General features: G+C 33.7%; 1 protein-coding gene across 3 annotated transcripts in view; it reads right to left on the minus strand.

The window, feature by feature from the left end:
• The window catches only part of USO1 (USO1 vesicle transport factor), an 85,743-nt gene that overhangs the window by 33,968 nt on the left and 29,447 nt on the right, over positions 1 to 22,328 (minus strand). For 2 of the 3 annotated variants that reach the window (XM_082463755.1, XM_082463757.1), the window contains exons 4-8: positions 20,621 to 20,697; positions 9,044 to 9,144; positions 8,207 to 8,309; positions 7,959 to 8,014; positions 3,411 to 3,531 (exon numbers count right to left, since the gene is read on the minus strand). In XM_082463755.1, the coding sequence (XP_082319881.1) occupies positions 3,411 to 3,531; positions 7,959 to 8,014; positions 8,207 to 8,309; positions 9,044 to 9,144; positions 20,621 to 20,697 (458 nt within the window). The remainder of the gene's footprint in view (positions 1 to 3,410; positions 3,532 to 7,958; positions 8,015 to 8,206; positions 8,310 to 9,043; positions 9,145 to 20,620; positions 20,698 to 22,328) is intronic. The other variant, XM_082463756.1, reaches the window with a different exon arrangement.

Consider the following 22,328-nt stretch of genomic DNA (forward strand, 5'->3'; position numbering starts at 1 on the left):
GAGAAAGCCTGTGCACAGCAACGAAGACCCAACACAGCCAAAAATAAATAAATAATAACTTAAAAAAAACCCCAAACAACTCAATATATTTCCAATCAAAATCCCAACTGGGATTTTCAGATAATTTAATTAGCAAATAAGTTTCATTCATATGAAGAATAAAAGGGAAAGATGCATAAGACAATTCTGAAGAGGGCCAAGATAGGAAATTTTTCCTATATTCTAATAGATAGGAGATTATGATGAAGCTTTTGTAATTAAGAGTGTGGTTTTAGTGTAGAACTAGATAGACTAATGGAACATAACAGAGAACTCAGAAACAGACCTTCACACGTATGGAAATTTGATCACAAATCTTATAACATCATTCAAATGCAAAATCCCTATTAATTAAATGTAAAAGACACATTTTAAAAGGCTTCAGTATAAGAAAGTGACGGAAACTCTCTTTATGACCTTGAGGTAGAGATAGATTTCTTAAACAAAACATGGAAGCATAAACTATAAAAAAACCCCAACACGTTATTATGCTAAAATTTTAAACTTTAATACAAACAGTATAAACAAACTAATAGAAGATAACTGAAACATGTATAATCAACAAATGATTAGTATCCAGAATACATAAAGAACTCCCAGTAATCAACTGGAAAAGGAAAAACAATCTTATACAAAAATGGGCAAGAAGGTTATTCAGAGGGGTAAAAGATAAACAAAAATAGATGGTGACTACTCCCATGAAAATATGCTTAATCTCATTAATTTAAGAAACGAAATAAAATCTCGATAAGATATGATCTCACATTCATCAAATTGGCAAGGAAGGACTGACAAGGATGTGAAGAAACAGGAACTTGAAAACACTGCTGATGGAGTACAGGTTGATAAAACCACTTAAGAGAGCCATTCAACAATATCTGGTAATGGTGAAAAAAGTACAACTCTATTTGTAGGTATATAGAGAAACTTAATACACAAGTAAATACATAAAGACCATTCACTGTAACAGTTTATATTAGCAAAAATATAAACAACCTAATTGTCAACTCAATCAGAAAATAATAGATCATAGTATATTCATAATACAGAATAATATATAGCACTTAAAATAAATGAACTAGAGTAATATATATCAACATGGATAAATCTCAGAAACACAAGGTTGAATAAAAAACAGCAAGTTGTGGGACTTCCCTGGCAGTCTAGTGGTAAAGACTTCGAGCTTCCACTGCAGGGGGTGCGGGTTCAATCCCTTGTTGGGGAACTAAGATCCCACGTGCCGTGTGGCGGAAAAAAATAAATAAAAATAAAAAAAAAACCAAAACAGTAAGTTGTGAGATTATATTCAGAAGGATACTTTATTTAAAAGAACTGGATGGTAGGCGCACAAGTGTTTGTTATACTATTTTCTATTGTTTTCTGTATGTTTGAAATATTTCATATCTCAATAAAAAATTTAAGAAGAGAAAAATAGTTCCTTGTCAACCTCCAGTTCTGTTCACCTGGCTCTCCCTTGACTTTACCAAATTCCTGATATGAGTTTTCTCTGCTATTCTATTTTCCCTCTTCTAATTTACTCCTCTGACACTACAATCTGGATTCTGAGGCAACCACTAAACACAAATGCTGTCCCCAAGGTCACCAATGATGTCCATGTTCTAAGTCCTACAGATACATTTCTGTCCTATCTTGATAACTCAGTGACTTCTTACAGTGCTACCAATTCCCCCAACCCTTCTAAGTGTGGTTCTCCTCTTGCCCCGCAGCCTGTTTCTTCTCAGTCTCTTTTACCAATACCTCTTCCTCTGTGATCTCTTAACAATTTGTATTCCTTAGGGTTTGTCCTAGCACTTCCTTTCTCACTCTTCACTTACTCGAAGTGACTCATCTAATCTTTCTCGTTTATCTAATTTTGTTTTACCTATATTATAAAGACTCTCAAATCTTTATCTCCAGCCTGGCCCTGCCTTCCACATTAGTAAGCCAACAACTGTCAACTATACTACACTACTTGCTAACCCCAGTTCAGTGAATGCAAATAAACTCATTTTTCTCCTCTGACTCTAGTGCTAGGTTTTTTGATCAATTTCTCATTAAAAACAACAAAAATGCTGAATTAAAAAAAAAAGCCTAGGAGCAATAAAGAACTGATAGTACAGCAGGCTAAAACTGACAAGCAAATGGATATCTATACAGCTAGTTAAGTATAAAAGTACCTTTTGGCTGGCAGTACATTTCTCAATCTTGATAAATCTAAACTTTTCATTTTGACAGTCTCATGGGACAGAGGGAAAACAAACCAAAGCCAAGGGTATACACAAGGTAGGGAAGGAATCTAACAGAAAACTTTTCACCTAATAAAATGGGACCTCAAAAGGATATATCCTAAGGAAAAAAAAAAAAAAAAAAAGGATATATCCTCAGGGTGCAAAAAATGAAAAGTTAACTAGTCTTCATAGGTTTTGTAGCTCAGGTTTGCATTGCCTGAGTAGTCCAGGGAATATCAACCCTTCAATCTGGAATGACATGATCCCAGACAAACTGCACCCCTAGGGCTTGGCAGAAACAAGCACATTTTCTCTGAAAGAAATTACTTTCATCCTAGGATTCAAATTCCTATAAGTAATTCTGCTAAGTACAACACAAAACATAGTCAAAGAAAACCATGTACACAGAAAATGTTGTACCATGCGTAAGAACCAGCAGAGCAAAGTACCAGACCCACAAAGACTTAAAATACTGCAATTATCAGACAGAGATCGTGAAGTAATTGTTTCTTATATTCAAAGAAATAAAAGATAAGTTGAAAATACATGCAGAGAAAACAAAGTTATAAAAAAATTACCTAGCAAATTTGCCAAAGAAACAAGCAGAACTTCTAGAAAAGAAAAATTCAAAACTCAATGGACACATTCAAAAGCTGATCAAATACAGGTGAAGAGAGAATTGTTTAAATAGAAAACAGGTCAGAAGAAATAATCCAGAAGAAAGCCTGAAAAGATAAAAAGACAGAAAATGGCAGACAAGAAAGTAATATGATAAAGTGAGAATCTAATCATATGACAGAGAACTGAATCTGAGTTCAGAAAGATAGGAAAAAATGTGATGGAGCAGTATTTGAGGAGATATAGCTGAGATTTTCCAGAAATGATGTAAGATATCAATAGATTCTGGAAGTTTAACAAATATTAAGCAGTATAAATAAAAAGAAATCCATATTCAACACACCATAATGGAAGAAAGAAAGAATATAAGGCATCCATCCTCCCTCAGGGAAGCCTCTTTCAACATCTAACAAAACAACAAAGAAAATGTATGTCCTCATTTCTCCCTTCAGTTGCATTCCTGAAAAGTTAACAAGTCAGTGAGAACAAAAGGAATCTTTCCAAATCAATCTCTTCATACTATACCTCCATCACTGTTCCCCTCCTCGGTAATAATGTCCAGTAGTCTCTCAAAAGCATTTTCAAAAGCAACAATTTTCTGGATTGCTCCATTGCTTCTTGTTAGTGCCTGTAGTAGTAAGACGCCCTTATGGAGAAGAAAGATAATGTTTAGTGGAATACAACTTTTACAAGACATTTAAAAATTACTTTAAAAACCACTGAGTTTTAGAAGTGGCAGGAATTTCACAAGTCCAACTCCTTCACTTTATAGATAGGGCAAACAAGGACAGAGAAGGTGAGCAATTTACCTCCCTAAGCTATATAAATCTCAAAAGACAGACCCTTGACTGGAACCCATGTCTACCAATTCCTAATTCAGTTCTCTCTTCACCGTACAATATAAACATACAACAATTCTTGCATATTCATCAATTCATCAATCATTCATTACCTGGCTTTCACTGTGGTCTAAGAGAGTTGAACATGATTATATCTGTCTCAGTAATGCCTCTGTACATGCTTCACAATAGTAACAATAAAAATTGTGAAATCAATAATATAAATCAATAAACATCACCACATTTTAGCAGGGAAAGTTCAGATATTCTTGTAATTAACTGGCCCGGAAATTCCCAAAACTTGACTCTAAGTTGATAGAAAAAAAGAAGAATGAGAATTCATGCCTCATGAACACCAAGTCTAGTATGAGACAATTCTCAGTAGTCTTTGCTTCTGATTTTTAGCTTTCTCAGCTCCTGTTGAGCTAGATTTAGGTTATATATTTTGCAACCTCTTTATTATTCAAGAAATATTCACTGTTAACCATTTCTGCTTATTTCACTATCAAACAACAAGTATTTTATGAGCCCACAGGAGCCCAACAATACCATAATGGTCAAAGAGACAGAAAATACTTAATGAAAAAAACAGATATTTTTTAGAGGAAGAGGAAGAGCAACTAAGTAGTTCAAAAGTTCCAAAGAATCAAATAAGCTGTTGGCTGTCAGTACTGGGCAAATAAGTATTCATATAAGACAAAAAATGCCCACAGCCTTACTGGGCTTTTCCTACTCATTTCCCTTACTGTCCAGTCTCAACATTAAGATGAGAAAGAAAGCAAAAGTGGTTATTTTTACATGTCATATTCTCCTACTTAATGTTAATTTAACTGCTAACACAGGGAGGAATAAATACAGTGGAAAGAACACTAAGGTTATGAGTTCGATACAGTGGGTTTTTTAAAGGTCTACTTACTAGCTGTGCAACTTGAAGCAAATTACTTAAACTCTGTATGTAACTTATGTAATGTAAGTCTTAGTATAGCCATGTGTAAAACAAGGATGGTATCTTTGTCATAGAGTTTTTATGAGGACTAAAGGAGATAAAATAACTCCTATAGAACCTAAGTTCTCAATACATATCAGTTTCTTTTCCGTGACTATTAAGAGACATATTCCTCTAATCAAACACATCCACTAAAATGTTACTAGAAATGAAAGTATACTCATTGGTCATTGAAAGTAAGTGGGCACCAATTCCTTACTTTAAAAACTGGTAGGGCTTCCCTGGTGGCACAGTGGTTAAGAATCTGCCTGCCAATGCAGGGGACATGGGTTCGAGCCCTGGTCCGGGAAGATCCCACATGCTGCGGAGCAACTAAGCCCGCGTGTCACAACTACTGAGCCTGCGCTCTTGAGCCCGTGAGCCACAACTACTGAAGCCCATGTGCCACAACTACTGAAGCCTGCGTGCCTAGAGCCTGTGCTCTGCAACAAGAGAAGCCACTGCAATGAGAAGCCCTCGCACCGCAACGAAGAGTAGCCCCCGCTTGCTGCAACTAAAGAAAGCTCGCGCGCAGCAACAGAAGACCCAATGCAGCCAATAAATAAATAAATAAATAAATAAGTTAATTAAAAAAATAAAAAAGAATAGCTCAACCCCTAGGGTTGCTTTAAAAAATAATAAAATAAAATAAAAACCAGTAATTAAAGGGATTTAGCTATTTATCCTCCCTTTCATCTATGAATTATAATTCAGGGTAATAAAATATACTGGTTGATGAAGTAAAGTTCTTCTTTGAGGAAGATTACAGCTGAATAAATGTGAAAGAATGACAGAATTATAGAAATCATCATTTTGAAACTCTTAACAAAATAACTGATTCAGGCAATGATCATTAATGAATGATCAGATGTAATGGATGAAGGGATCCATGGAGGGATCTGGCTGTCACCACCTGAATCAAACCCACTGATCACTACAAGTGAGACAGCCAGATATTACATTTCCTGATGTGTTGCAAAATTAAGTACACTGCATCATCTAGGAAATATCAAAGCAAAGAGGTGAACCAGAGCCTAATCAAGTCCTTTAGAAAGTTAACAGACATTAACAATCAAATGTAATGAGAGAGCCTTGTCTGGAAACTGATTTGAAGAAACCAACTGTAAAAGACATTTATGAGACAACTTGGAAACTTGAGTACAGAATAGTTATCTTATTTAATGAGAGCTAAGACAAAGTTGTTATCTCATTAAATGTGATGACATTGTAGTTATATAAGGAAATACACACACACACACACACACACGTATACTGAAGTATGTAATAGTGAAATTATACAGATTGTTTGATTCCTTTTAAATACTCTAGTCAAAAATAAAGGAGAGTGGTGAGGGGAGGGGTGGATGAAGCAAGTATAATAAAATCTTGAAAATTAATGGGTTTAGGGGGCGGGTTTGTCTGTATTCTCTATTTTCGTGTGTGTTTACATTTCTCATAATAAAAAACTAAAAATTAAAGAATGGAATTACTGTCTATCATTTAGAAGTGAGCTGGTAGTTACTTCCTAGAGTTTTCTCAACATTTCTTGCTAATTTTTAAGCCCTAAGTAACATAAATAAATATGATAGTTCACTGTATCTATGATAAATGACCAACTAATTCTCTAAATCCAGATCAAAATAAATGTTTCAAATATAAAACAAACTGAGGCTAAAAATTTTTACCAACAGGCTCCCAGGGAGGTTAGTCAATGTTAATAACTGTCATTGAATGCAATGAGAAATATTAAAAAGAAGGAAATGAAAAGAGAATTTTAAAAGAAGGATAAAGAAAGAAAAAGATACAAAGGAGGGGGGGAAAGCAGTGTATTATTCTGGGCAGTAACAGAGTGCCACCAGTAACTGCCACAGGTGCCAGTTAGTTTCCTCTGGTTGCTGGAGTCAACTGTGGTGTATTACGCTGTGTTTTACTGCATAATGTTCGAGAGTAAGTCTCCACAAAGAATTTAAATGAATCTGTGAAGCCAAAGGAAAGATGGCTGTAAAACTCCAAAACCTAAACATTACAGCAAAAATATAACTTAATCTCTAATCGTAAAAGTAATGAAAGCCAACATAGTGAATCATTTTATCTGTCTCAAATAAAAACTGAGGAAAAAAGGTTAGGAAAAGAAAAAAAAGAGTAGAGAGTTAAAGGAAAGAGAAGAGCAGAACACCAAATTCAGGTTTAAGATACATACTAATATTTTAGTCAAGAAAAGACACTCGAAATTCCTAATAGATAGGTACACAATTCTTAAAAGAATATTAAAGAATAAAAACTGTCCTTCTCATGAGTTATACTACTATATCATTTCACCACTTATATTACTGCATTGACATATGTACTACAAAATTTTAAATGCAAAGCTAAAAAAAAACTGTCTTGATTAGAAGTCAAGAGCATTTCAGTTTTGTCTCTGCTTTGTCACGAAACAGTTGTGAGACTAAAAGCAATCCAAATGGTATTTATTAGCACTTAAGATGAGAAAGGTACAGGGCCAGGTACCACAAACAAAGATGAATGAGACATCACTAACAAAGAACAAATCACTTGGTTTCTGTGAGTCTTGGGCTTCTCAGTGTAAATATGGAGACTGAATTAGCTTGATAAGATCCCTTAGCTCTAAATTTTAATTTTAAAGATTTTTTCCAATTGCTATCTAAAGTATTATGGTTTTGATCAAGTTGTAGATAACAACAGAAAAGAATGTTCAAGCAACAAAACAATATTGAATCAATGTAAAATACTCGAATGTATATGCAAATATTAAAGTAAATCAGAATGAAAAATTAACTCCAGAGCAAATCATCCTCTATAGTTAAATAGAGATTACAAGGAAAATCCTTTGAAATATGTATTCAATCAATTAAGGGTGATGATTCCAAATGTTACACTTTGTTAAGTTTATGCAGTTCAGTGTCTAGGGATGTTTCCTCTGCTCTTTCTGGAGGTAGAATTTGGTGTCAGTACAACCTTTCAGAAAAGGATGGAAGAAATCCTAAACTTGTGGAAGGAATAAATTTGAATAGCAAAGTCATTTGTCTAAGCCAAAATACTGAATAGGTCTGAATAGGTTGGAAACAAAGAAATAATGTGGCCTTGTATATAACTTCAAAAGGTCTAAACCATTACCCCAACTTTCCAAATCTAACTTCTATGACTCTGAATAAGGGTCAACAAAGATTTCATTTGCAAAAAGAGAAAAAAAGCTGCATATTCTTAGACTTTTCTTCAAACTTGACTTACATCATTACGTATAACTTCCCTGGAATCTGCTAACAAGTCCATCAACCTTGAAACACCTAGAAACATATAACCATGTGAAAAACACTGGCAGATCAAAAACACAAATAGTGATTCAAATTATAAACAATTTATTAACACATCATTTCAGTCCCCCCCCTTTAAGAATGATCCTCAATTTTATTTTTTTGTTTGTTTTTTATGATCCTCACTTTTAAATCAAAATAATATAAGGAAGATGAGTCACTTACCCATAGGACTGACTAAAATAATTTGCTGCACTTGAGGCCCTAGTTGTTTTAAAAGAGAAGTAAGAAGCTTCACACCAGGCCAGCGGACGTGGAAATCAAACTCCTACAATATAGGAATTTAAAATATTTAACATTTGTAATTCACATTTTCAAGCAAAAATTTGCAACTAATAGAATGGTACCAAAAACTATAAACAAAGAGTTTGGCAAACTTTAAAAAATTAATTTAAGAAATAAAAAGCAATAAAAAGAAAAGAGTTAATATAAATTGATCAAACTGATTAAACTGTTATTGACTAGATATAACGGTACTTTGTAAAAATGGAAATAAGCAGACAGTATTCTAAGAGACTACATAGTTCTTAAAACACACATGTGAATCTCTTGTAATGATACAACAAATTTCACTATCTTGAAAAGGTATACAGGGGCTTCCTTGGTGGCGCAGTGGTTAAGAATCCACCTGCCAACGTAGGGGACACAGGTTCGAGCCCTGGTCCAGGAAGATCCCACATGCCGCGGAACAACTAAGCCCATGCACCACAACTACTGAGCCTGCGCTCTAGAGCCCGTGAGCCACAACTACGGAAGCCTGCGTGCCTACAGCTCGGGCTCTGCAACAAGAAGCCTGTGCACTGCAACAAAGAGTAGCCCCTGCTCACCGCAACTAGGCTTCCACGTGCAGCAACGAAGACCCAATGCAGTCAAAAATAAATAAATAAATAAATTTATTTTTTTTAAAAAAAAGGTATCTATATGTTGCTTCCTCAATAACACCCAAAAGGGCAACAAAAGGAGCTTATTAAGATGACAAAAATAGCAAGGTTCTTTACTTACCTCTAATAAAGATAACAGAAGAGTGACATTTTCTTGCTGCTTAATGAAAATTTCTGTAAACTGGCTTCCCAAATCCTCACTCTGTCTTGTGGAATTTTCTTCTGTAATATTCAAAGATAAAGTATTTGAATGTGATGCTTTGTTATTTTAAAGTATCCTTTTTGTTGAAAAAGCTAAGCAGAAATGATAATTTTCTTGGAACAGTGTACCTGGAAGTGATATCACAATTATGCTAGAAAGACATATCCTTAAAATAACTTTCAAGGTCATTTAAATTAATTTTTATTCTTTAAATGTTTAAATATGATATTCAAAGACAATATATTTAGATTTTCACATTTTCTCAAGGTCATTTTTAGGTTAAACTTCTAATTAGAGTACAAGGGAACTTATTGGGGTGATGGAAATATTCTATCTCAAATGTGATAGTGGTTATGCTACTGTATACATTTGCCCAACACACAGGACTATACAACCGCAAAGAAGAAATTTTAATGTATGTAAATTATACCTCAAAAGCTCCTCCCCCCCAAACATTACTGAACATATAGTCCTTGCTGACTCTGTTACTATGTCAAATAATTTTATTTTAAAATTAAACCAATCATCTACAGATTTTTCAGTATCTCTTTCAAGCAAATCAACATATATATCTCAGTTATTTGGCAATAAAACCAGAATTTGCATTTAATTTTTCACTTATTCTTTAAAAGATTTTATATTCGTCCTTAACACTTAAAAGTCTTTAAGGTATTTGTTGTTTCAATGTACTTTGTCAAAAAAATGTAAAGGATCACTAAAAACTGATGCAACAATTGCCAAAGCAAATTATCATTTAAAATCTGCCTACTCTATAAATGCAATTTAGAGATGGCAAATACACTACTCCCCATCCCCTTACCCATTCCAGACACAGCTAAGCCTTTTCCACATATTGCTCCAGGAAGTGACTATAAACCAAAGGAGTTGGCAGTTAAGATCAAACATATTTATTATCTCTCAAATAGTTCTTTTTTAAATGTGAGATTTTAATATTAATATACTTTAGAAATGGAAAAAACCCAGCAGATGACAAGAAAAGCAAGACAATCCAACAGTGACAGTGATAATGTCATCTAATTATTTGTAGAGAAAAGAGAAAAAAGAAGAGACCAGAAGTAGAAAAGAAATATTTTAATATTCTGGGTTTTTAATAAAACCTAATTTCTAGCATATTGATTAATATGCTAGGTTTATCCTTCAGAAACCCTAAGAAATATTTCTTTTATCATCTCTTGCATCAGTAAAAGAATCCACTGTTTCTGAACCTTAAAACTACATTACTTAAACAAAAAATACTTTACTTTTAAAAGGACTAGTCTGGCTGTGCTAAGACGATGTCAGGGAAAGAGGGAAATAGTGAGAGCGATTAGGAGGCAATAATCAAGGTAAGTGGTGAAAGTGACTTAGACACTGGTCCTAATTCTTATGAAAATAGAAGGAACAAGATTTGTTGGCATATTCCTTACAGGGGTATGAGAAGGGGGGTGGGGAAAGGAAAGGTGGTTCTAAGGTTTCAGCCTAAAGAAGTGGAAGGATGGCACTGCCACTTACTGAGATTGGAAACACTGGAAGAAGCAAGTTGAGAGTAGAGAGAAAATCATAAGTTTAGTTTTGGATGTGTTAAGTTTGAGACACATAAAAATGTGAGTGGAGATATCAATCAAGTAAGCAGTTGGATAAACACAAGCATAGCTGTCAGTGGATAAGTTTGGGTTGGACATATACATTAGAATGATAAACATAAAAATGATATTTAAAGTCACAAGACTGGATGATACAGGGCATCTACAAAAAACTTATAGCTAACATCAAACTTAATGGTAAAAGATTGAATGCTTTCCACTTAAGATAAGGAAAGAGGCAAGAATATATACTTTCCCTAATTCTAATCAACACTGTACTGGAGATCTTAGTGCCATAGGGTAGGAAAAAGAATAAAAGGCATACAGACTGGAACAGAAGAAGTAAAACTGTATTTACAGATGACATGTTTGTCTATGTAGAAAATCCTATGGAATCTACAAAAAACTTAATAGAGAGTGAATTTAGCAAAGTTAAGTGGAATAAAAGGTCAATATACAAAATTAATTGCATTTCTATATACTGGTGATGAACAATTAGAAATTCAAATTTTAAAAACAGCACCAATTAAAACAGAATCAAAAAGTATTAAAGACTTAGGGATAAATCTGATAAAAGATGTATAAGACCTATTTACTTTGATAACTCCAAAATGGTGTTGAGAGAAATTAAAGAAGACTTAAATAATATATATACTGTGTTCTTGTATTAGAAGGCACAGTATTGTGAAAATGTCAGTTTGCCCCAAATCAATCTGTAGGTTTAACAGAATCCCAATCAAAATCTCAGTAAGTTTTTTCTGTAGAAATTGACAAATTGATTCTAAAATTGATATGGGAGTGTAAAGGACCAAAAAGAGCCAAAATAATTTTGAAAAAGAACAAAGTTGGAGGACTTACACTACATAATTTCAAGATATATTATAAAGGTAGGGTAACCAACACATGTCGTGTAGGCAAAACGATAGACATAGAGACCAACAGAATAGGAAGTCCAGAAATAGACCCATTGGCTCACAGACCTAATCGTGAGAGTTAAAACTATAAAACTTTTAAAAGAAAACACAGGAGAAAATCTTAGTGATTTTAGGTTTGGCAAAGGTTTCATAAATAGGAAACAAAAGGCCCAAATTATACAAGAAAAAAACTGATAAACTGGAGTTAATCAAAATTAAAAATTTTGTTCTTCAAAAGACAATGTTAGGAAAATAAAAAGGCAAGTCACAGACTGGGAGAAAGTATTTGTGAAATATATATCACAAGGATTTTTATCTAGAATATATACAGAACTCTTACAATTCAAGTATAAGAAGACAATCCAGTAAAAAATGAACAAAAGATCTGAATAAACACTTCACCAAAGAATAGAAAGGTATATGGATGGTAAATAATCACATCAAAAATTGTTCAATATAATCATTCATTATGAAAATACAAATTAAAACTACCATGAGATACTATTTCACACCTACTAGAACAGCTAAAATTTAAAAAGACAGACCATATCAAGTACTGGAGAGGATGTGGAGGAACTAGAATTCTCATACACCACCAGTGGGAATGTAAAATGGTACAACTACTTTGAAAAACAGTTTGGCAGTTTCTTATAAATATATACCTACTATCACTTAGCCATTCTATTCCTAGGTATTTACTCAAGAGAAATGAAAATACATGCCCACAAAAAGACTTGTACGTAGTACGAAGCTTCAAATGTAACAGCTAAAAACTTGGAAACAACCCAAATGCCCACCAACAGGGGAATGGATTATCAAATTGTTATATACTCACACAACAAAATATCAATACTACTCAGCAATAAAAAGGACTAACCTATTGATATACACCATGAATGAAACTCAGAATAATTATGCTGGGTGAAAGAAGCCAGACCAAAAAAACCAAAAAGAGAGTATATACTGTATGATCTCATTTACATAAAATTCTAGAAAAATGCAAAGTAATCTACAGTAATCACAGATCTATGATTGAATGGGGCTAGAAGGAGGAGGAATGGATTACAAACAAGCACAAGGAAACTTGGATATGTTCATTATTTTGGTGGTGGTGGTGATGGTTTCATGGGTTTATACATGTCAAAACTCATGAAACTGTACATCTGTACATTTATTATATTTCAATTATAATTCAATAAAGCTGTGTGTGGGGAAAAGAAATCCGATTGGAGATATCAAGTAAGTATTTGAATATACAATTATGGACATCAGTGGAGAGGTCTGGGTTGGACACATATATTTGAGAGGCACGCATACAGACTATATTTGAAGTCACAAGCCTAGATGAGATCACCAAAGGAAAGGACAGAGAAGGAAAGTAATCCGTGCCCTGGGATGTTCCAATGTTAAGAGGCTGGGGAGACGAAAGAAAACAGCAAAGGAGACAAAGAAAGAGCAGCGCCGTGAGACAGAAAGAAAATCAGGGGACAGTGGAGACTGAGAAATGAGTGGAAAAGTGTTTCAAAGAGAAAGGAGCAATTAACTGTCAAGTACTACCTCTGAACTTAACATGAAAGAGACATGAGAAATTGCTAAAAGAGAAAAGAGAAATTGCTAACACAGGCAAAAGTAATTTGTTTATGAACAGAATGGCTAGGGTATGGAGTAGTCAAATACTTTCTTGAGAGGCAATACAGTAAAAAGGAAGACGCTCACAAAGGTTTTTGAGTCAGACCAATTAAGGCCATATTCATCCATTTAGTCACATTACTTTGGGCAAACAGCCCAAATATATCAAGCTGCAGTTTCCTTACCTGTAAAATGGGAACAATTTTCTTTTACACAGGGTTTTCTTTGAGGATTCGAAATAAGGATTGATAAAACATGCAGCACAGTACTTGGTGAGTGATAAGTGCTCAACTCACACCAGCAACATCATCTCTAAAGCAGGATTTCTCAACCTCGGCACTACTGACAATGACATTGTTGTGAGAGACTCCCTATGCATTTTAGGATGTTTAGCAGCATCCCTGGCCTTTACCCACAAGATACTAGTTGCACTCCCTTATGTATCCTCAAGTTGTGACAACCAAAAATATTTCCAGATGTTAACAAATGTCCTCTAGGTGGCAGGAGGGGCCAAACTGCCCTTAAGAACCACAGTCCTAAGATTTATTATATGCTATATATCTACATGTATTATCAAGTTTTGTTTCTTTTGGCTGCGCCACATGGCTTGTGGGATCTTAGTTCCCCGACCAGGGATCAAACCTGGGCCCTCGGCAGTGAAAGTGCAGAGTCCTAACCACTGGACCACCAGGGAATTCCCTCAAGTTTTAAAATTATACAGAACATAACAATCTTCTTTTGATGATTCAAAAAGATTTTGAGATTCTTGTAAGGTTACTATTAATGAGTATTATCACCAAGATGCAAAAGATGTTTAAAAAAACGTATATCCTATGATATTCCCAGAAACATGCTTGTCTGTAAGCGAATCCTGTTACTGATATTTTACCTTATATCTCTTTCTCATAAAAGTTGCATGCAATCTCCCAAAATAAGTAGTTACTTGAGTTTATGGTTGTTTGGATGCCAAATAAAAATAAATTTCCTGCATTTTTAACATTAGTAAACTATTAATTTTTGCCCTTCAAGTTTAATTTTTTAGATTAATGGTGGCTTCAGAAGAATTGTTTAGGGAAGCAGTCATTATTTCCACTGAAATATTTCCATTATTTCAGGAAAAACAGATAGAGGGGGGGCATGAAGGGATGAAAAAAAGTACACTTGAAAGCTATCTACATGTTACTGCACAATTATTATGTCAAGGGTATTAAGTTAAGGTGGCAAAGGCTTGATGCTACAAAGGTCTAATATTAATCAGAAGGAAGTCTAATACTCAAACATAACTAGCGTGGACTCAAGGGACGATATCTATCATTGATCTGCTTAAAAGATTTCCTGTTGTTCCATTGGGAGCAGATAAAATCCTGTGCCCTAATTATTCAAACACTTCTGAATGTAAAGTTTTGCATGGTACATTGTGGTTTTCAATGCTCAAAGTTGAATTTACCATGGAGTTGGAAAAAAACTCAGACTGGGTAAGTAGCAAGAGTGCACACCCTTCCCATTTTATTTGCAAGGTGACATGATGATGGAAAGGGAGATGACAAAGAAATTGGAAAAGATATGGAAATTTGGGAGCTAATAAAATCTTTTGAAAATCTCCCTCTTTGGAATCAGCTATGAATAAGAGCCCTGATTCCCATGGTATGGTAAATGCCCTATATCCAATAAAATTTCACAAGATTCACTGGGCTAATGAGCCTATCTTGTTTTTACCTACCCTGGAACCCTAACAAACCATGGCTCTGTGGCGGATGGTACCAAGAACAAATAATTAGCCAGATTCTAATGAAATTCTATAGATAAAAAAGCAGATAAAGAAAACTACAAAAAGTGGCCCACACATGTGAAGAAAATAGCTCTCCAAATATGTGAGAAATTTATGTTGAAAAGGCAAGTAACTTAACTGTCTCCACCTTAGAACTGTTTCCCTCTAGAAAGTACTATCACAGCAATGCAATGACCTAATTGCGATGCTTTGTAGGGCTATTTTGCATTTGCATATTTTCATATTTATTGCATGAAACAACTCTTGGGTATATAATTAATAAAATGCTTTTGAAATATAATTTATTTTACAATGGTTTTTATTTGAGTACTGTGGATACAGTAGAGAGTATAAACTCAACTACAGTGGCAAGACAGTAATGTATGTGAATGAAGCAGGCCAGGTATAAGACTACAGACAGGATGGAGAGTACGTGCCCGATCTAAGGAAAGCAGCAGTTACTCAGCTCCAGCTGACTCTGCCGTGGGAGAATGCAGGCCCAGGTGTTGTCGGTCTTCAGATTTTTTAAAAAGAGAAGTTTAAAATCTAAAAACTGATGCAAAACCTCCCAATTTTTAATATTAGGAACTTATTTATTATTTAAAATACTAAGTGGCCAATCTTGCTTATAAGACAGATAATGCCCTTGGGCGCAAAGATTGTGACTTCTAGAGAAGAGCTCAAAATAAAATTCATTGACATTTGGGAGAATATTCAAAAACTTGTAAGTTAATCTTAAAAGGAAGGGAGGAAGGGCTTCCCTGGTGGTGCAGTTGTTAAGAATCCACCTGCCAATGCAGGGGACACGGGTTTGAGCCCTGGACCGGGAAGATCCCACATGCTGCGGAGCAACTAAGCCCGTGCGCCACAACTACTGAGCCTGTGCTCTACAGCCCGTGCTCCGCAACAAGAGAAGCCCGCACACCGCAACCAAGAGTAGCCCCCACTCGCCGCAACTAGAGAAAGCCCGCACACCGCAACCAAGAGTAGCCCCCACTCGCCGCAACTAGAGAAAGCCCGCACACAGCAACAAAGACCCAACGCAGCCAAAAATAAATAAATAAATAAATAAAGGAAGGGAGGAAAACCATATACAGACTTGATGGATTCTTCCTATGAAATATTTAAAAAATGCTGAAATATTTTTATGTGGATAAATACAAACAATTAAGCTGTGGGTTTAAGCCTTGGTTAGTATTTCTCGAAATGCAGGATTGTGTGGCACGTTAACAGGTACCTCATGAAAGCAAGTGCAGGTGTACAAATGTATTTGGATTAAACAAAATTGAACAGGTTTCTTTACTGCAGGATTCTCAGTATTTACTATACTAATGTAAATTTTGTGAAGTTTCAGAGCGGGATATACTATGTTAGGTTTATTTAACCATAGACACCTTTTAATACAGAGAACTCTAGGTCTTTTGTGCTATACTTTAAGAAACATAGGGTTAACCCAAGAAAAAGCTTAATTCAATGTATGCATTGAGCACATGCTAAAAACTTAGCAGGAAGTAGATTTAATACTGTGCATTGGATTTATTCTGTAGCTATACTGTATAAAATACTATAGCTTAGCAGTATATAATTAAGATCTATGTTTTGAATTGAACTAGTAAAATATGATCCAGTTCCAGGAATCTACAGCTCCTTCTGGTTTAATATTGTCAACTAAAAAAGTGTTAGTGAGATATACTCTACTTCCTTTAAGTTATAGTCTTAAGACAGCACTTCTGAATTTTAATGTAGAGTCCTACAAAAATTTGCTAAGCAATTAAAGTAACATACAAAGCTATTTTGATGTAGAAGTAAATTAAGCTAAAACTACTACACTAATTATATCTAAAGGTTGTAAACTAAAACTAGATTCATGAAATATTATATCTATTTCACATGAAAGCAAAGGTGTGAGACAACTAACCATCCTTTCTCATCCAATATATTTAAAAAATTCTAGAGCTAAGTCTATTTTTTACATCCTATAGCTGATATACTACTTGGTATACTTATCATAACCTGTAAAAGTAAATGTCCCTTTACTGTAAGATAAATGAAAAATTAAGAACAAAATGGCCCTTTGATATTATAGTGAAAATAAACCTATGACAGGTACATGAAATTAAAGATTGCTTTTTAAAAAGTCCTTATATACCTCTGGAAACATTTCAGGCCTATTTATGTAACTGGCTTTTAACTAAATATTTGTATATACATTTATTCTTCATATGTATTTACAGTTGTATTTTTTCCAGTGGTATAAACAATATAAAAAACATTCTGGACCTTCTCTTTGGAACTCCACTCCATATCAAGTTCATAACCCATATTATGGAGGACAAAACGGCTTTATAGAAAGAGATATTCTAATAAAAGTAGTCCTATCTCAGAGTGAGGGAATATCAAGTAACCTTCTTTTACACTGTGGTCAATTAGTTAAACAAGTACACCTATATTTTTTTAACATTTGTCTGCATCGTATAAACTAGTTATATAAATTACAAGATTTAATAAAGAATCTAGTCAGAAAAATGGCCATAATTTATTAAATCAGAAATCTATGGAATACAAAAATATGTATCAAAAAAAATCCTGTTACCCTACTTACTAGACAATACTATGTAAGTTACATGATCACTGGGTTTTCATTTCCTCATCTTTTTAGAAAAGACAAAAATGTCACCTACCTCACAGGTTGCTATGAGGATCAAATAAGATAATGGACATAAAAGCACTGTAAGATTTAAAGCTCTATACAAATATGATGAAATAATAATAGAAACAATGACTACTGATCTGTACTACTCAACAAGGAAATAGCATTGTCACAAGAGTCAAGGCATAATGCTCAATATTATCTGCTTTCAAACAAGGGGTTCAAATTTCACAAAAGGTAATGCTATACAGCTTAATAAGTTAGTTTCTTTGTTAGTTTCTTGTTAGGTATAGGCAATTTTGTTATGTACCATCTTAAACCTACTTTAGAAAAGGATTTTTCCTTCCTCATTTTAAAAAGTTAAGGATCTCACGAAAAATGGTAAAACAAAATAAAATGTGGTTACTTAAATTATGAGGAAAAGAAGTATCAATGTTAAAAGTAAATGGAACTTGAAAAGGACCACCAGAAAAAAGAAAGACAGTATTGGTGAGTTTTATAAATTAATATAAAAAATGTCAGTAACCAGACATTACTGTGCATGCATTATTTTAAAGGGACAATATCAACATACAAGTATTCTCTGAACTGGAATACCTTCCAGTTCTTATTGAATATAGGTAAAATTTATATGTATACATATATATGTATACATTTTCAAATATTATTTTTATTTTTAAATAAACTGCCTCAAAATTTTTTCCCCAGGAAGTATATAAAAAGTAATTCGAATAGATTGTCCTACCAGAGAAAAAGCTTAATTTTGTTAAAATACGCACTAGAATATTTTCTGTGTTCTGGAAAATAGATTTAGTAGCCATAGAGACAATAAATAGTAATATAAGATTATCAAATATTCCTCTTTAATGAAGAAATTCTTACATAGTGAAACAAATCTCAAGATTTTTTGTACCAGCCAGAAGAAACTCACTTGACAGTGTCCTTTTATATTATCAGAAATTATGCCTAAAAGCATCATGCATATTAAATGCAATCTTTTACCTTCAATATCATCTGAAAAGGTAGACAGAAATAAATAAAAAGTGGGTGATAAAAAAACTTTCTTATGTAATAGTATTCACAATAAAATAAATAAGAGCTTAAAAACATCAAATAAACAATATAATCTCTTGAAAGAGACTCATACTCATTTTACTCAAATCTGAGATATCCTAATAGAGATACAGCATATGCTATAAATGTAGGATTATGAGACATATTTATCAATAAATTGAAGGGTTATTAAAATATCCTCAAGGTAAAGAACTCTAAAATGAAGTTCATTATGGCAGCTAAGAATTATCTTTTGATGAAGCAGTAAAGAGAGAGTATCAATAACAGAACTGAAGGCCGTATTTCTCAATATCTAGATTTTTAAAAATTGACCCTTTCAGGCTATTACCCTAACTTCATATTTTAATCTTTCCTAGAAGAAATGATTCTACTACTGTTTCTCCAAAGAATCGTTTATCCTGTTTCATCCAAAGAATCATTTTTAGATGTTGAATTAAAAATAAGGAGGCCAAATACATTAAGGGAAGCAAAAAGTTAGACTTTAAACATTATTAGATTGCAAATTTATAATAAAGGAAAACTACCTAATTGATGCTATATAGTTTTTTAAAACACAAAAAGTATCACTACAAATTAGAAAAGAGCTAAATTTTCCATCTGAAACAACTAAGAGGAGTCTTTTTCTTTAATGTTTTCTAACAAGTGTATTGTATCTAATTTTCTCATCTGAGAAATGACTAGGAGAAATAAGTATCTTTATCTTCAAAGTGTGTTCTTGCGTGTACTGTATTTAAGTATTGTCATGTGACCGACAGCCTCTTTTTCCATGGGAACCAAATTATGTTTGCTAAAGATTTTTTACTAAAGAAATTAATAAAGTTAAATTGTCAGCTAGGTATCACAGAGAAATAAAAATTTAAGAAAAAGGATATTCAAGTCTAAGAAATTGTGACTATTCAGCACAGCCCAGTTTCAAATGTCCCTACTACTGGTATTTTGTGAAGTTAATATCTACATATATTTCTGTTCTACTGTTATTTCAATAAAATATGTGCAAACTCAATATTATCTACATTTCCTTATGCCTTGTCTACTCAGATTTTGGAAGACCCTATAACTTCCATCTAAATTAGACATAAAATGCATGAATATCGATCGCCCTTCTGATTGTCTAGAAAAATGAAAGGCCCACTGTGTCCTACTACAACAGCCAATGTGATATGAGGAAAGCACTCTTCAACAGCATTGTAAAATGTTACTCAGTGCATGTTTTTACAATAAATGGAACAAAATGTATAGACTTCCAGTCAAGTATTTCACATGCTGGGAGTTCCCTGGTGGGCCTAGTGGTCAGGATTCCAGGCTTTCACTGCTGTGGCCTGGGTTCAGTCCCAGGTCTGGGAACTGAGATCCCGCAAGCCGCGTGGCATCACCAAAACAAAACAAAACATGACAAAACCTTCTAAATTTAAAAAATTGTTGCTCTTTATAAGTTAACGTAAGTCTTATGTGAAAAGTTTAAGTATATATCAGGAAAAACCCTCTAACTTCATATTGCTCACCAGGTAACATTAATAAAATAGTCTGATTTTTAATCAATAGCCAAAAATGATTATTTAATCTAGAGAATACTAATATTCATTCTGCTCAACTAAAATCAATACAAAGAGAGGGAAAAATATTTTTTAAAAAAGAAGAATCTAATTCCAACTCCAAATCACATACAAAGCAATCATCTTAAAGATATTTTTCTGGAACTAAGCTAATGTCTTCCCTTTATTGATGAAAAACAAAAACCAAAAAGCAGAAAACAAAAAAAGAAGAAAAAAAGAAAAAATCCTTATAAATAAATTTATAAAATAAACTCAACCGTAAACCAGCAAAATTGGCACAATCCAGTTGATTTTATGTACAGAGAACACAGTAAAAGAAACTTACCTACTTCTTCTTCTTCATCATTAGATATTATATTATATAGTGTGTCCAAAGCATACCCTATTATTTCAGAATCCGAACTGGAAGAAAGAAATTATTATACTTATACACTGCTAGTTAGAGTATAGCTGTTATGACCATTTTATACTCTTATTTAACAAGACTGTAGGAAATATTAATCCCATTTCTGAAAACCTACCCTAAGAAAATATCAGAGTGCAAACTGTAAAGATGTATAAAGGTTTATTTTTATTTATAATAGTGAAAAATTAGAAGCAACCTACATGTCTAATAATTTTTTTAAAAAGTGTGGTAAATCCATACCTATAGCAACAATTATAAAATGTATTTTTAAAGAATGTTTAATGACATGGTAATTAAAACACCCTTGATTTAGTGCCAGTAGGAAAAAACTGAATATTAACAATTAATGTGCAGAATGATCCAATCTAGCAAAAAATATATATATACATTCATGTGTGTCTATATATATTTTAAGAAAACCTTATAAATAAATTTGTAAAATAAACCCAACTTTAAAACCAGCAAAATTAGTACAAGCCAGGTAATTTTATAAGTCTGTATGTTTACATATATGCTTTATAATATATATATAATCTTTATATAAGTTGGACCTCTAGAATTTGTTTTCCTGATTTATATCTTATTTTGTAAAAAAAAAAAAAAATCTTATGGTAAACATGTACTATTTATAATGTCAGGAAGTGTAAGATTTTTTTCTTTTTTTCTTTTCTCTTTTGTTTCAGGAAGTATAAGATTTTTTAGTTGTTGATAAACAGACAAATTTTGAAAGCATGATGGAGGATGATGGCATATAGAGTGAAAAGCAAGGGTGAGATACAGGTCAGAAAGATCCAGTGAATATGAAGAAGTGACTAGGAGTGAAAGCAAAGATGAGGGACAAAAGGGGTCACAACCAGAGGATATAAATCTCAAATGAAGTGGGTCTTTAAAATTATTATTATTTATCATTCCTGTTTTTGAGAAATTTTGAGGGACATCTTTTAAGAGACTATTGAGAAAGTAGGAACAGAAGGGAACTTCCTGAAAATGAAAATCCAACAACTAACATATGTAACGGTGAAAGACTAAATGCTTTACCCCTAAGATGAGGAACAAGATAACGATGTCTCCTCCAGCCACTTCTATCCAACACTGAACTTGAGGTTCTAGCTCGAGCAATTAGGCAAGAAAAGGAAATAAAAGGCATACAGATTGGAAAGGAAGACCTAAAACTACACCTATTCCCAGATGACATGATCTTGTACACTGAAAATCCTAAGGAATCCACTAAAAACCTATTAGAACTAGTAAACAAATTCAGCAAAATTGAAAGACATATGCTCAATATAAAAAAAAAATCAGGGCTTCCCTGGTGGCGCAGTGGTTGAGAATCTGCCTGCTAATGCAGGGGACACGGGTTCGATCCCTGGTCTGGGAAGATCCCGCATGCCGCGGAGCAACTAGGCCCGTGAGCCACAACAGCTGAGCCTGCGCGTCTGGAGCCTGTGCTCCGCAACAAGAGAGGCCCGCGCACCGCGATGAAGAGTGGCCCCCGCTCGCCGCAACTGGTGAAAGCCCTCGCACAGAAACAAAGACCCAACACAGCCAAAAATAAATAAATAAATAAATAAATAATAATTAAAAAAAAAATCAGTTGTATATCTGTATACTAGCAATGAACAATCAG

Source organism: Balaenoptera physalus, assembly GCF_965194825.1.
Source record: "Balaenoptera physalus genome assembly, chromosome: 5".
Taxonomy (NCBI): Eukaryota; Metazoa; Chordata; class Mammalia; order Artiodactyla; family Balaenopteridae; genus Balaenoptera; species Balaenoptera physalus.